This window comes from Oncorhynchus kisutch, linkage group LG3 (genome assembly GCF_002021735.2).
Source record: "Oncorhynchus kisutch isolate 150728-3 linkage group LG3, Okis_V2, whole genome shotgun sequence".
Lineage (NCBI taxonomy): Eukaryota > Metazoa > Chordata > Actinopteri > Salmoniformes > Salmonidae > Oncorhynchus > Oncorhynchus kisutch.
In genome coordinates, this window is record NC_034176.2 from 62,928,377 (window position 1) to 62,945,476 (window position 17,100).

Sequence of the window (17,100 nt, forward strand, 5' to 3'; positions counted from 1 at the left end):
TGACCTGAACAGAGCGCAAGCCTTCTTTGCTACTTTCTCAAACATCAATAGCCTATAGTCAGTCGTATAATGCAGCGCCATATTTGATTTGATTTCTAAGACATTCTAAGGTTTGTATCATTCACAACTAAAGTTGCCAAATAACTCTAAATCTAGTGTATCTGACCTGTTTCAAATCACTTTTATGCTCAACATAGCCACTTCATATGCGCACACTCGCTCCAGAATGGGAAAAATATCCTTTCATTTTATTCAGCTAAGTGAAATTATATTAATCTTACTATAAAAATATATAATATAAAATAATGGCAGAGGACTTATCAGCATATCTTGTCTGCTAGCCAGATAACATACAGTAGTCCAACTGTTCACAGTGTTTCTTTAGACCTGCCTAAATAACAGATTTATTGTGGTGGTGTATATTCAATTTATTTTAGATTTGTTTTCATGAAGATGCATGGAGGCCTGGAGATGCTAAAAGTGTTTATGTTAATTAGCGGTCAATTACCATGAGACCAGCAGACTTTTGCATGAAAATAACCGGCAGAATGTCATGAACGCCACAGTCCTATCTGTGGGGTTATAGGTCCAAAACATCAGACCACTCTGGAGGCTCTCACATTACTTAGAGTATTTAGCCAACCTTATCATGACTCTCCCTAATGAACGAATGAGGAGGGATTACAATATAACAGTTGTCTCTCTCTTTAACCCCCCCGTCCCGGGCCACCGTCCCTCCCTCTCTCCTCTCCTCTCCTGTGTGTGTGTGCACCAACCTTGCCCAAGCTAACAGGAAGCAGAGGGCACAGTGCTTTATTTAATTAGCCACTGCAGCGGAGTGCTCATGTGGAACCGACGCGTGGCGCACTCTGGAACACTAAGGGGAGGCAGATCAGGGGAGTGAGATGGATTGACGACACGTCGCCTCCCCCATGGGCGCTTCACTGGGCTGCAGGGGTATGGGTCACATGACAGGGAAGGGCCAGATGACGTCTGTGGACAGGAATTCACCCTGGTAATGCTTGTTGCTGTCCCCTAAACCCTGCTTTACTAATGTAGAGCCCTGCCCCTTGATGTACTGTACACCTCTCTCCTCTTCTCCCAAACACACATCCGATCTAGCACGCTCTATGAAATTACTTTAATATTACCCTAATATTCAGATCAGCGCTACATGCCCTCAATGGGCCTTCATGTTGTTGTGATGCAGAATGCTGCTGACTGCTTTCATTAGGTCTGACAGCGCTCATTATTCCATATGATTTAGGAGCAGCTATCCCTCCGTTATCTCTCTCATAGTGTGACAATGGCCTTCTCTTCCCGGACCAACAGATAACCCTTGAGAAGAGGAAAACACACACCATTAATAGTTCAAAGAGGCGAGAGGGAAATCCTCTAGCAACACACTACCTAACAGGATCTGGCCCAGTAGTACGGTAATATATGAAAAGCCAATGAAAAATCCAACACTGTAGGGACACAATTAGCAGAGTCAGGTGCTGGTCTTCTCATGTGTTTTGATTATAGGAAAGGTCCCACCCACAAATTATTATTTTATCTTTATTTAACTAGGCAAGTCAGTTCAGAACAAATTCTTATTTACAATGACTGCCTACCTGGGAACAGTTGGTCAACTGCCTTGTTCAGGGGCAGAACGACAGATTTGTACTTTGTCAGTTCAGAGATTTGATCCAGCAACCTTTCGGGTACTAACCCAAACGCTCTAACCACTAGGCTAGAGACAGAATATTACAGTCCTCATTCCGATGCAAATCGTCTTTTGACACCAAAACCCTATTCCCAGGATGCAGGTTGATAGTGTTGAAGTAAGGACCCTCTTGAGGAAGGAGTGTACTGTACTGTATTAAACTAGTGAGGAACACAAGCAGAAGCACACAAGTTATGCAGAGGAACACTTAGCCGTAGAGCACAGGGACGTCTGTTAATTAGCTCTCCTGAAGTTCTTCTGTGGCCCACATCCACTAATGAAGGAATCATAACGACTGTATTTACATATCTTTAAGCAGTAATATGTGACCACTGGGACAGCACATGAGAAGAGGAGCACCACAGACTACACTGGCTGCAGTGGCTGTTTAAAGAGAGGCCTGTCGGGTTTGACTGGGGCTGGGGAGAGAGGCTGGGTCTGGGTCTGGGGAGAGAAGTGAGAGACTTAGGCTGGGGAGAGAAGCATGAGCTGGGGAGAGAGGCTGGGACTTGGGAGAGAGACTTAGGCTGGGGAGAGAAGTATGAGCTGGGGAGAGAGGGTGGGGCTGGGTAGAGAGGTTGGGGCTGGGGTGAGAGGGTGGGACTTGGGAGAGAGGCTGGGGAGAGAGGCTGGGAAGAGAGGCTGGAGCTGGGGAGAGAGGGTGGGACTGGGGAGAGTGGCTGGGGAGAGAGGCTTGGGCTGGGGAGAGAGACTTACGCTGGGGAGAGAAGCGGAGGCTGGGGAGAGAGGCTGGGGCGAGAGGTTGGGACTGGGGAGAGATGCTGGGGCTGGGGCAGGGGTTGGGGCTGGGGAGAGATGCTGGGGCTGGGGGGGAGAGGGTGGGGCTGGGGAGAGAGGGTGGGGCTGGGGAGAGAGGGTGGGGCTGGGGAGAGAGGGTGGGGCTGGGGAGAGAGGGTGGGGCTGGGGTGAGAGGGTGGGGCTGGGGGGAGAGGGTGGGGCTGGGGAGAGAGGGTGGGGCTGGGGAGAGAGGGTGGGGCTGGGGAGAGAGGCTGGGGCTGGGGAGAGAGGCTGGGACTGGGGAGGGAGGGTGGGGCTGGGGAGAGAGTATGGGACTGGGAAGAGAGGGTGGGGCTGGGGGGGAGGGTGGGGCTGGGGAGAGAGGGTGGGGCTGGGGAGAGAGGGTGGGGCTGGGGAGAGAGGCTGGGACTGGGGAGAGAGGGGGGGCTGGGGAGAGAGGGGGGGGGCTGGCTCTCCTCTAGACTCCTCTCACCTTCTCCTCATCAGTATTACTGAGTAGATCAGTGAGGATTGCAGCTGGACTCCAGCGTTGAGCTGATGTGTGTTATAGGATACAGGGCTTAATTTTCATGACTTTGTCGTTCTCCTAATTCCCATGGTCATGGGAATATGACTATTTCATAAAAGGACACAAAACAATGTGCAATCTTGGTTCCCTGAGGAAAGGGAGGGAGATGTAAGCCTAACATGAGAGATGGAGATGTGAGAGTTTCTCTAGAAATCTCGTGGTCATGCCTTTTCCCTTTCGTGACGTGGTCGTTGAACTTTACTTTTCAGGTTTGTCATGGTTGAAGAGATTAAACAGCTATCCCACTGAATTGTGGAGGCTATTACAAACACTGCTATGGGAATACACCAACTGTGATGTGACTGAGTCTGAGGCAGCTGCCCTAGCCATTTCCTGTGCAGTGTATTAAAATCATCAAGATATTTAGGTTGATGAGCTATTGCACCTGACGATCTAATGCGATTCAAGCGACTGTCATGCATCTTTCAGCTGTTGCCTTGGAGGATGCGCGACGTGGTCTCACTCCATGGTATCAGCATTATGGAGCATAACATTAGCTTGTCTTCAACCTTGATGGCAGGTAGACTAGCGGTTAGAGGGTTGGGCCAGAACCGAAAGGTTGCTGAATCGAATCCCCGAGCTGACAAGGTAAAAATCTTTCGTTCTACCTCTGAACAAGGCAGTTTAACCCACTGTTCCCCGGTAGGCTGTCAATGTAAATAAGAATTTGTTCTGAACTGACTTGCCTAGTTAAAATAAAAGGTTAAATTGACAGCACCTTGTCTCAGCAAGCCAGGTAGGAAGATTAATTCACCTCACAAACCAGAGACCATTTTCACATCTCTCAGCCTCTTTCTGATGATGCTTCCCTCATGAAAGAACTGGGTCACGACGACGCACACTCTGCCAGTGCCCTGTTGCTAGGGCCTAGGCTAACTCCACAGAGCCCAGGATGCAGAGAGAGCAGAGCAGAGCAGAGAGACAGACAGGGGCTAGTGGTGCAAAGAGAGAGATTGCAGCCCTCTCCGAACAGTGTGCTGCTCTGGGATTACTGCAGCTAACTCTAAACTGCGCATCACGCTGAGATTACAAAACTAATTTCAGAAAAGAGGTGGGGGTTGGGGAATGTGTGTGTGTGTGTGTGTACTGTATGTGTGTGTGGAAGTAGAGGAAGGGGAATGGGTGTTGTTGGCTCTTCCAGCTGCAAGCATATCAAGGATTTCAGGCCAAGCATCTTGTTTGTAAAGCGGTACCCTGCTAGCTAGCTGCTCTAACACCGGTGAGGGAAACGCCTCGCCTTCCAAACGCAGAAGCCCAGGATGAGTCCAGGCTCCCAGTTATCACTGGTTATTGTTCCAATCAGGCTGGCTTTGAAAAGGGAGGCACGCTCTCCTCCGGACAGCTCATTAAGATAACACACAAATGCAGCTCCCCCATCATCCTGCATTTATTAAAGTGGGCTTCATTTCAGCTCCTTTGTCTCACACAGGAACCTCTCCCTTTGTCAGCACAATTGGAGCCAGATGGCAAAACAAAGCCGCTGTCTGGAGTGTTTTAAAGAGGTACCTCAGACGACAGAAGAATGAGCTGCTGAGCCCCTCTTCAGCTCACGCCCACCACAGCACGCATGGTGCACCACCGCCCGCACAGGTGTGGCTTTTGAGGAAAAGGTGAGGGGGTTGTTGTGGGGTCAGGACAAAACAGTGGGTTGAGGTGGAGGGTCTTGGAGATCTTCCTGCTCCTAGCCAGTAAGGCAGCTGTAGGTATGGTGACCCTTCCAATGGCTGCAGAGTGGAGGGAGCCATTGTCTCCCTCCACTCTGCCCAGAGACCTTCCTTCATCTCTCAGCTTATTAAAATCACATAGTATTAACTGTGGCGTTCACAGGGAGGCTAAATAATTCAATCACACTAAAGAAGGAGTCAAATGAATAACTTTAAAGACATTATCGCTGGAGGGAGAGTCGTTCAGACCTGTGCCTGGTATCCACAATGGCCTTGACTCAGAGCACAGAACTTGCCCTGCTTGCTAATTAAAACATTTATTCAGGACACAATAATAAATATTATCTCACTACTGTGCTGAAAAACGTGCTTGGTGCTCAAAAATCAGTACTGCATTTAGATATTGCCCCGGAAGAAGCAGAAATCCATTCCATGTACGTTCTTGGCAATTTCTGAATTGAATTAGAATGGGGTATGCAGGAGTAATGAGGAGTAATTAGTCTCTATGTGTATGGTGTAAAAATGTGGTGATGGTTGTTCCAGATGTGCCTTGGCTGACCTGTCTTAGACTGCTCCTCTTCCTGCAGCTCTTTGGCCTCTTCAAGCTCCTTGGCTGTGGAGAGAGAAGCCATCAGACCATTAAACACACAGATACACACACCGGGGAAAACACGCAGGCACGCAATGCACTGTTCCTCTGGCTTTCATAAGGCAGCAGCTCATTTAAACCTATGGTGTGCTCATCCTTCACGGCTCAGTCGGAGGCTGAGGCTGCATGGAGCACTGGACCACAGCTGCCCCCTGGCCTGGCCCACTCACAAAGACAGTAATCACATTAAGCTATGGCCACTGGCTCTTCTCTCTGGAAACATACTGTCAACTGGGCCAGGCTGACAGGAAGCACAGTGAAGATGGGCACACGGACGCAGACACAAACGTGCTCACACACACACACACACACACACATATGCACACACACTCCAAAAATAGACCAGAAACAGAGGAACCAGAGGACGGGTGATTTGAATTTTCTGACACCATCCTCAAGCTCCATTGTGTTTGAGAGAGAGACGGCATTTTGTGTCAGACACTTACTGCACGACCCAGATTCAACTGATCATTGGTTCAAATTAAACACGAAGGCAACAATATTGTCTATGAGGTTTTTTTGTACGTCAACTGCAATTTACAAGACTGACGGAGAGAGAAAATCATTGCAAAATCACAAAATCCCCATAATTGCAGCAGTAAAAAGATTGCCATGTTTCATTTAAATATATATGCTGCTTCTATTGTAATGTCCACAGTCCTTCATACATCGCACTATTCCATTTCCGTTCCACATTCCTTCAAGTCCATTTTGTATTCACATTTTGAAAACACCACACTCAGACAGTATGTGTATGCCCACAGGTTATAATTTCTCAGAGTGATTCATTCAAATCTCCAGCTTTTCAAGTGAGTTGTTTTCCCCCTTTCTTCGCAGGGCATAGCTACCTATTTCTGGATCCCTCCTCAGAATGATTATCTGGGAGGATTTCACAGGAATCCATTTGAGAAGGTCACATATTTGAGCAGCTGCCCTCCTCTAAATTCTGGTGCCAAGAGGACATTTAGTTTAAACAAACATTCACTAGAAACTTTTACAGCATTTGTGTTTTTTATGATGAAGACAGTCTCTCTCTCTCTCTCTCTCTCTCTCTCTCTCTCTCTCTCTCTCTCTCTCCCTCCCTCCCTCCCTCCCTCCCTCCCTCTCCCTCCCTCCCTCCCTCCCTCCCTCCAGTCTCTCTCTCTCTCTCTCTCTCTCTCTCTCCCTCTCTCTCCCTCCCTCTCTCTCTCCCTCCCTCCCTCCCTTTATCTCAGCACTATGACATCACACTCAAGCTCTAAAAGTTGGTTAGAAAATATCAATAATGAATGTGGAGTGTAAATGTTCTGTGAGAGACCTTGAGCCGCCTCTCCTCAGTTAACGGCCAACACTTCCTGTCCTGACGGAACAACCTCTGACACTATGGGAAGAGCAGCCTCAAGGGACACTTCTACAGTACCAGGATGAAACAGGCCTTTCAGAGACGCCTCTATGTCAAAGTCAAAATGGTGGCTGCCATCCACTGAGTTTGAGTGAAATTTGCTCTGGCAAGGGGAAGCGGCCATCGTAAAACACTGAGATGGATTTCAGAGTTTAGGTCCAATATAAGAAGGTTATTTAAGTGATTAGTTACATCCCATACGCATGCAGGGATAAAAACAAGTGAGTGCAGCAGCTGGATGAAGCACCTGGAAGATGGAAGCTCACAGAGGACAGATATCCCCTGTTCCCAGGGGAGTGATGTGAATCATCCATGTCCCCACGATGACCTTCATCTATCACAGAGGGCCATTCGTCCCATGTCACCGACACATAACACACTCCACATAGCACACTCCACATAACACACTCCGAGGGTATGTCTGATTAAATCACATGCTCATTTGAATGTAAAATGAGCTTCAGGAATATGGTACACTGGTCCATTTACAGCATATGTTGGACATGTATGGTATACATATTCATTATGCAAGAAAGGAAGGAAGGAAGGAAGGAAGGAAGGAAGGAAGGAAGGAAGGAAGGAAGGAAGGAAGGAAGGAAGGAAGGAAGGAAGGAAGGAAGGAAGGAAGGAAGGAAGGAAGGAAGGAAGGAAGGAAGGAAGGAAGGAAGGAAGGAAGGAAGGAAGGAAGGAAGGAAGGAAGGAAAAAGGGAAGAAAAGTAAAAAGGAAGGAAGAAAGATGTGTACTGCAACAAATACTAGAATAAATTGAGCTTTCATCTCCCAGACTCCAATCCCACTTGCTGCTCTGCCCAGTTAGGATACACATCCACTGCTCCATATACATTATGACAGGGAAGAAAAATGACTTACTATGTTTTGGACTATTTTTGACCCCTCTACCCTCACTACCCAGAGTTTCAGAGGAGAGCGTCAACTTCAATCTGGCCAAACCCAAGAACACCATTAAAAGATAAGACAGCCTCAATTAGGTTGCGCTTTCCTTCTTCCTGCAGTTCCAGCAGCTGTGAATGTGCACTTCAACACATCTCCACATCTGTATTCATAAGGTATCAATTTATATGGGTGTGCGAGTCTGCGTGCTACGTGAAGAAGTCAGTGTATGTTACTCTTCAACTCGGCAAACAGGGATCATGAAGAACTTGGAAACATCCACAGACAGAGAACAGAATGAGTCTTAACCTCTCATTTAGTTGAGTGGCGCACCACCAGTTTATCAACCCTCTCTCTCTACTACTACTGGAGTAGCAGCCTGCTCCTTCTGGTTACTGGAGAACAGGTCTGCGACCCCACAAGACCTTTTGCTCATGGTATGGAATCAGTGTTTCCCCTAGGATTCTTTTCAGCAGCAGAGTGTGTGTGTGTGTGTGTGTGGGGGGGGGGGGGGCATGTAGCGGCCATGAAATGAATATCAGGGAAACACTGGGAATGTATTGTAATACTCTCTCCCTCTCTCTTTCCGTTTCATTTTGACTTCATATGTTCCATCGCGCTATAATTATTCTTGCCTCTGAGTGTGTGTCAGTTCCAGATGTATTTTTAAACCCCAGGGACCAGTGCAGACACTGGCTGACCTTTATTTAAACATCTCCCTCACTCGGGGCACATCTCATTACAGCCAGGCCACCGGCTCCCCATCATACATTCTCTCAGTCAGTCCCTGCTCTGCCTGCAAGCCGTCCCCAGCTATTCAGTAGCGCTAATTATCAGACTCTTCTAAATGAACTTCCTGCAGACAGACAGGGTCACATCATCCCTCCACAGCAGCAGCTAATCTCAAATACATACAAACACTGTCTGGGTGTTAAGGTTCTGAACCAGTTGTCCAAGACACTGGCACCTCATGTTAACATGTCATCCCTGGTAACCACCACTCTCCTCCCGCTGTCATCCCTGGTAACCACCACTCTCCTCCCGCTGTCATCCCTGGTAACTACCACTCTCCTCCCGCTGTCATCCCTGGTAACCACCACTCTCCTCCCGCTGTCATCCCTGGTAACCACCACTCTCCTCCCGCTGTCATCCCTGGTAACCACCACTCTCCTCCGGCTGTCATCCCTGGTAACTACCACTCTCCTCCCGCTGTCATCCCTGGTAACCACCACTCTCCTCCTGCTGTCATCCCTGGTAACTACCACTCTCCTCCCGCTGTCATCCCTGGTAACCACCACTCTCCTCCCGCTGTCATCCCTGGTAACCACCACTCTCCTCCCGCTGTCATCCCTGGTAACCACCACTCTCCTCCGGCTGTCATCCCTGGTAACTACCACTCTCCTCCCGCTGTCATCCCTGGTAACCACCACTCTCCTCCCGCTGTCATCCCTGGTAACCACCACTCTCCTCCCGCTGTCATCCCTGGTAACCACCACTCTCCTCCCGCTGTCATCCCTGGTAACCACCACTCTCCTCCCGCTGTCATCCCTGGTAACCACCACTCTCCTCCCGCTGTCATCCCTGGTAACCACCACTCTCCTCCCGCTGTCATCCCTGGTAACCACCACTCTCCTCCCGCTGTCATCCCTGGTAACCACCACTCTCCTCCCGCTGTGTCTTCCACATAATCTGGGCGCCAGTTTCACTATTATATAGGTCATCTCCAGGCCTACTCTGTGAGGGTTTGGGAAAATCATTGGGACAGTCATTTTGCATTTGAACTAGTGTCCTCAGAAGGGTCTGAAAGCAGGACGGGTCTGTACATTATTCACCTCATCAACTCTACACACAATAGAAAAAAGAAGAAAAAAAAATAATAATCCCTATTTTAATGTCCAGGGGTATTATATCATCAATGTTTCTCTCTCACTTTCATCACTTTTGGCTCTAATAAAGTTCTCTCTAATCTTTATACTGTTATGCTTGTGCAAACACTAAAGAAAGCACCCAGTCACACCCTTCTTTAACCTTGGAAGATTCATGTGTGATTTTAGGAGTTGTGAGGCCGCCCAACTATCTCCATTGAAATGGGTGTTCAAGCGTAGTCTCTGCGTGTGTTTATGGAACGGCTCAGTGTGTTCCTGTGAAAAGTGTTGTTCAGAAAGACAACCGAGCGGTGCTGTTGAGACAGACTGCAGAGTTGAGTGGGCCTGCTCTGTCCACCTCACAGTTGTTCAGACAGACAGACAGGTACCTGCTCTGTCCTCCTCACAGCTCTCCTTGATCTTCCTACGGCAGACTGCAGCCAGGGCGATGAGCAGACCCAGCAGACACACAGCCAGGCCCACCGTCACCCACAGAGCCACCGGGGGAAACACCATGTTCTGACCTGGGAGAGGGGGAGCGAGAGAGCGAGAAATGGGGAGGGAGGGAGATAGAGAAAAGGAGACTGTTACAGTTAGTAGAGAGGAGGGCACAAAACATGGTCATCACCATGACTACCACCACCATCATCTTCACCAGTGCTATGGCTGCCTATCACCATCCCTATAACCATCACCATCATATGTGCCCTAACCACATCATTATTGTCACTATATTACAGATTATCATCATCATCATCATCACCCTCCTTATATCATGCCTGTATCCTCTGTGCTTCAGGGGAACATTTTCTTTATTTGAAATGAACAAGATGTGGTGATTCATCAAGATCCCTTTAACAAACAGTGGAGTGTTAAAAACATGGCCAGATGGCAGAGATATCTCAGCAGTACTTTGTGTTGTCTTTTTTTTGCCTACCTCCTCTCTCTCTACCCAACAGCCTTGGCACTGCGAAAGAGGATGTGGGCACTAGGTATCCTCATGCCTTCTGCTGCATTCACTATCTGTCATCTGGAGTAATGATGCCCAATGACATCACTCAGTTTTATCCTGTTAATCATAAATATAAATGAAATATGATGTTACATTTGTATAATTCTGATGTTACACTGCCAACGTAAAAAGAAAAACAGAGGCGGAGCATTTCTCTGACGGTTGCGAGGATGACTGTCTATCAGACAGCTTAGCGCATAATTCACTCTAGAGAGACAATTAAATATCAAAGTGAGAGACAGCATCTTGACAAGATAAAACCGACAACAAACTGGTCAGCAAGACAAAGATATTGCAGACATCCCCACATTTCCCCAGGGCATTCCAATGTAACGGAATAAAGTTGAGATGGAAAAACAGCTTGAGACACTAAATAGCTTGAAGGCTGGCTATAATACAAACTGGCCTCCTTCAGAGAACCCACTCTGGGAAAATAATTGTAAAAAGTGTTGAAATTGACTAGCGTTGGGATGGAGAAATGACCAAGCATCTGTAAGGACTTGGCACAGGACAGACGGAGAGGACAGAGACACACTATTGCACAGCCAAGATGGAGGTCAATAAGAAGCCTCCTTCCTATTGAGAGAGAGAGAGAGAGAGAGAGAGAGAGAGAGAGAGCGAGAGAGAGACACAGAGCGAGAGAGAGACACACAGAGAGAGAGACACACAGAGAGAGAGAGACACAGAGAGAGAGAGAGACACACAGAGAGAGAGAGACACAGAGAGAGAGACAGAGAGAGAGAGAGAGAGAGAGAGAGAGCGAGAGAGAGCGACACAGAGAGAGAGAGAGACACAGACAGAGAGAGAGACACAGAGAGAGAGAGAGACACACAGAGAGAGAGAGACACAGAGAGAGAGACACAGAGAGAGAGAGAGAGAGAGAGAGAGAGAGAGAACTGCTGTCCATTGCATTGGATGAGGAGGGCCAGCAATGTGTCATAATGGTAGATGAGACAGGATGCAGAGAAATGGAGAGCTCTAGGGGTGGCATTCTCTGAGTAAGACAGAAAAGGTTCTTTTCACTGAATTTCACCTCCTATCTATTTGTTTACCTTTATTTGGCCAAGTAAGTTGAGTGTTTGAATCAAAACATGTTTTGACAGTATGTGGCCATGAGAGCCTTCATAAGTATGTGATTATTGGAACACATTATGGGAAGCAAGATTATGCTTAACCACGTAATCCTATTTATGATTAACCATATTACATGGCTATTGTATGATATGCCATGAAGAATCATAGGATATACACAATATATATTTTTGGCATATATTTATATATTTGATGCGATCCTGGTGCAATATCCAATCAAAAACAATCAGAGTGTTTGGGTGGACCATAATCATCATTGAAATTTGACGTAAATGTCTTTGCTGGATGTATTACTACAGATTGGCCTCTAATATCCTCTGTTCCAGTCCAAACCCATATCAACAGCAACATGTCATATAGAGAAAGGAGAAAACCTAGATAGTCCATCTTGTCATTTTGACAAAGCAGTATATAGTTCCTTGGGCCAACCATGACTGATGGACTCCACTGCCTCTCTGTAGAGCTCTTTGCTTTGTGCTATTTAAAAGATGCCCACTGTAACCATGTTAATACCAAATGCAAAGGCCAAATTACAGATGAATGCTAGGTAGTACCGTGCTCTGCTCGCTGTACTCTCTGATTCGTGCATGAAGTGTCCACATAGAGCTATAATAAGACAGAGAAGTAATGAACGTGTCTGGCACTTTGAAGCAGAGCGGAGCTGTGCTCTCAGCTTCTCCCTCTCTCTCACCCCTCGCTCCATTCTCTCAATCCCTAAGGGCAGGCTGATCAAGACAAATGTCGTAGTCGGCTATCATATCAGCGCTGGGGCCCCAAAGGGCTGAGGGATCATATTTTTCTTTTTCTCTTGTTTGATGATGTGATTTTGTTTTCTTCAGAAAGAGATTTGTCCCTAATGGCTCTGTTTACCTATCGTCTCCTTCCCCTCCTCTCATTCCTTCTCTGCTGGGGTGAGGATGGAGTGTTTTGGGCTGCCTGTCACATCATTGAATGTCGGGAGATTGCACAGCTGCAGTAATAGGGCCACAGAGGTGCAACTTCTGGGCTCTCCATTGAACTCAACACATACAGTTTATAGAAGCAAAACACAGGTCTATTTATGGAAACATCACTTTACAGCAATTACAGTGAGATGAGACTTGGAGTTTGGACCGGTCTACAGCCCTTAAATATTATCAGGTAGGTCGACTTGGGTAGGTGTTCGAAAGGAAGTGAAGGCATAAGGTAAAAATATGTAGTATGATTAAACACCACCTAGATATGGACTCTTAATAGAGGCCCTGCATGACCAAGAAATACATTTAACTCCCCATTCATTCTATAAGACACACAGGGGGCCTCACGCAGGCCAAGCTGAAGGTAAAAGCCCAGATTGACATTCATTTTCCCGGAGCCAGAGTGTTTTAAGTTCAGCCAGTGCCTACGGTGGAATAAAGTGCTCAGTCCTGGCCTGTCGTCTCAGATTGTCTCAGTTCTACAACGTCATGACAGACGAAGGATCAAAGCTGCTTTCTCTATCTGCGGGTGTCAGCTGAGTTTTACATGCTCAGGACAAAAAACACCTCCTTAACTGGGACCGAAGGAGAATAATGTCCCCTGACAGACAGACAGATAGATAGACACCCCACCACAGGCTAACAGGAGCCCCAGGGCTCATTCCAGGCAGGCTGGGGAATGAGGAGGAGCATAGAGGGGGTCAATAAGCTTGCTCTTTCATTGTGAGGCTAAACCAAAGGCCTAGCAGCCCTGGCCTTCAGAGCTGCTCAGGGCTGGTGTGATGTGTGAGGATCAGGGGGCTGCAGACAGACAGTGGTTCGGTGGGGATCACAGGGAGGCAGGGTGGACTGGGGGATAGCCCTAGGGTGGAGGGACACTGAGACCCACCCCTGCTGGAGGGCCTAAATACCCCAAGGGCCCAAAAAAAGAAGTCAAGGCCACACTACAGAGAGGAAGAGCAGGCATGAGAGAATGGAAAGAGAGCGCGAGAGAGAGAGAGAGCTCCACAGGACTGTTAAAAAGCATTCTGCATCTCTACAATGATGAGTGATGAGTCAGTTAAAGGGGCAGGAGAAATTCATTGCGTGATTACACAAGAGACAATGAAGCCGTTGAAACGAACGCACATAAAACCCATTGGGACAATAGCAGCTAGTCGACCTAAATCACATTCACAACCTAGTCTGCTGTGAATAATGTTCACACCTCGCTGGGAACAACAGCTCTGCAGTCACCAATCAACAATCAATACATCAACAATAAGCTGTCTGGTGATTTAGAGCTTTATTTCCTTCCCTACATTTAGAAGTTGTGAGATCTGGGAGGACTGTGATAGACTGGCAGTCATAATAACAACACTGAAGGAAACAAGGAGCCAGAGCGGTGTCAGAGGTCAAGGCTCGGCCAGACCAGAAGACAGACAGAGAGAAGACAACATGATTTCCTTTTTTATATTATTTGGGGGAATAATTTAATTTAATGGCCGACTTTGAGTTTGTTTCAGACTCACACCCATTGTCACAGTTCATCACGGTCAGAGAAGGTGATCAAAACATTGCCATTACAGCATGAAAGGGCTAGCTGCTAGAGGTAGCGCTGCCTCTCTGCCGCCTGTCCTCTGGCTGTCCCCGGGTGCATATCTCACAGAAAGGGAGGACAAGGAGGAGCTCACCTCACCGGGAGAGGAAAAACCTGGCAAACTGAGATGGATGAGCACAGCTTTCTGTCCTGTCAGCATCTTTGCACTGAGCATTCTCCCCCTTTTCTTGCATTTCAATGAATTGCTTTTCGGGCTAGATACCACAGAGCTGTCTTATTGGCATGCAGGGAGGGTAACCACCCCCTCTCTAGAACAACCCAGCTCACATTTACTCACACAATTTGTCTGACATTATTGCCCTGATTTGATGCCGTGGTCTTGTGGAAAACACAAAAATATGACGCGCACGCAGAGGCTTATTTTGGAAGAATGTTTTCAAACGCCACTGGAGGTGTCGGGCGGTGTTTTGTGTGTGTGTGTGTGTGTGTGCACGTGTGCCTCTGTGCATGTGTGTGTGTGTGCACGTGTGCATGTGCGTGTGTTGTGGGTGTGAGTGACTGGGCTGGAATAGGAATAAGGCCTGCATGCAGTACCATTAGCCCACTCTCAAACTCTAAGCTGTCTTTCATGCACATCAGGAAGTAGCTTGTGACCTTTCTCCTAGGATGTATGCTTGGCTCTAGGTTCCCTGCCTTTACTTTACCATTTAGCACAACTCTGCAGAGTTTAGAATAGTGAGTTGCAGTGGGAGGTCACCTCCTCGCCGCAATGAGTTTGACTACTGATGTGATCGATCCAGAAGTGAATATCAGTCCAGTGGCCCTCCGACCCACCCTGCAGCCTTGCACCTCAATGGTCACATTCCCTTGAGACAGCCTGGATTGAACATGGAATGGCTGTGTTTGGGTTACAATTGTCTGATATTGCCTGTCCTGAGCTAGACCTAGTCTCCACGTGTAGGCAAGTCACAAATATTGAGACATTGTCCCTAAGGGCCTCTAGATTAATTTCTCACTAAGACACTAGTGGCTCACCCTGCATAAAGACTAACCTACAGACAGAGTCAGAGCACTCATAATAATGAAAATGTACTTTCATCTCCGTTTCACTATAATTCAATACAATCTCTTTAAAAAATCCCTCCAGATAAATATCCAAAATGTCTGACTGTGCTATAAAACATTGCTTACAAATATAAAACATAGGGCCATAAAGAAATTCCCAATCTTATCTAGCGCCTAGTGAAAACAAACTGTCGGCATCAGAGGTTTTGGTTTAATACTATGCTCTCACAGCTAGGAATCATTTTCAGTGTAACACATCCATATAAATACTGGTTTGGCCGTGCATTTAATCAGTGCGTGGGGAATCTAATCCTCAGGTAAATTCAGTGGGGTGATTTAAAATCTCATTCCAGCAAGGTTAACATGATTTTATCATTTACCGTGTACCAGAATCAGACTATATACCCAGTAGGATGGCTAATGAAGCATATTGGCATCCTAAGCATGTTCCAGACTGAGGGAGGGAGTGAATGTGTGGCGGTGGAGTTGACAAACACTAGCCTAGTATGAGAAGAACTGGCTCGACCAGCCCTAGCTCCTCACAGGCAGCCTAGCGGTTAGAGCGTTGGGTCAGTAACCGAAAGGTTGCTAGACCGAATCCCCGAGCTGCCAAGGTAAAAAAATATATATATGTCGTTCTGCCCCTGAACAAGGCAGTTAACCCACTGTTCCTAGGCTGTCATTGTAAATAAGAATTTGTTCTGAACTGGCTTGCCTAGCTAAATAAAGGTACAATAAAAACAGCTCCTCACTGCTTGTCAGCTCTGCCGAGACCTCCATTAAAAACTCCTCTGACATCTCCTGCAGCTGACAGAGACTCCATCACTTCAGCATGCCCTCCTCTCAGGAGAGACTGGCATTAAGATGTCGGAAGAGGCATGGTGGACTATTGATTTCTCACCACTTCCATTTCGTGCCTCCTTCGGCCGTAACAGCTGGGGCAAACTTTAGGTTGCAATAATCAGTTTAACAAGTCTTGTTCTCTACATTTTTAATTTGTTTTTCAAACAAGGGTCTGACTACAAGAGGGCGGAAGATGTGTAGGAGGGAATCGCTAGTGACAGCTATCAGCACCTCTGCCGACAATCTGCCGGGCTGATCGTGTCTGAGATGAGTGGATAGGCTGAGAGCAAATAGACAAGGCCGCACTGCAGAGAGGAAGAGGAGGCAGGAGAGAGAGAGGCACCATTTGAATGGCTACTGTCAAGTACAGCCCTACTCCTAACCCTATAGCCTCAATGTTTCGCGGGAATAAACACTACCAAAAGCCACTCTGATTGGCTCTTCGGGCATGCAAGTTCTTTACCAGGATCTATTTAAAGGTGTGAGAGTTAACACACGACAGAGTTGACACCCCAGAGAATATCATCATCATCACAGACTCCACTACCTGATATAGTATAGCATGAAAGGTTGATGTGTTTACCCCCCCGCCACTCAGCAATATCAACATTTGTAGACACCCACAACATTAAAGATGTTCTTGCATCCATCCTAAACCCTCAGTTGAGTGAGTTTGTTCTTTAGTATGCCTTCTCCTCTCTGCAGTATCACTAGGAGAATATATAATGACAGGATTTCTTAAAAAGACATGCCTCTGTATATCTTTGCCTAAGGCTCTCATTATAAAACAACATTTCTCATTTTGCTCTGCTGCAGTCTTTGGTGGTTACTGAAGAGATGAATATTCTCAGAGCACTCGGGAGTAGCTGGCTACGACCCTGCCACTGCCTCTGTATCAGGCCAGAACTGTCTCCACCAACCACACAGCTGCACATCTTTAGGAAACAGCTACTTATTCTCACATTCACAATAAAAACAGTCTTAATAAGAATGATTTGAACCCAAACATAGTGGTGCAATCGGTTGTTTCTTGTTTCCATAGAAATGCAAAGCAATGCTTTGGAGTAAAACATGCTAATTGGTGACTTCTTCTACTGCATGACTAAT

General features: G+C 47.1%; 1 protein-coding gene across 2 annotated transcripts in view; it reads right to left on the reverse strand.

Annotated features, from left to right (window-relative positions):
• Positions 1-17,100, reverse strand: part of LOC109874495 (CD276 antigen-like) — a 77,432-nt gene that overhangs the window by 17,426 nt on the left and 42,906 nt on the right. For both annotated transcript variants that reach the window (XM_031810326.1, XM_031810321.1), the window contains exons 5-6: positions 9,875-10,009; positions 5,259-5,312 (exon numbers count right to left, since the gene is read on the reverse strand). In XM_031810326.1, the coding sequence (XP_031666186.1) occupies positions 5,259-5,312; positions 9,875-10,009 (189 nt within the window). The remainder of the gene's footprint in view (positions 1-5,258; positions 5,313-9,874; positions 10,010-17,100) is intronic.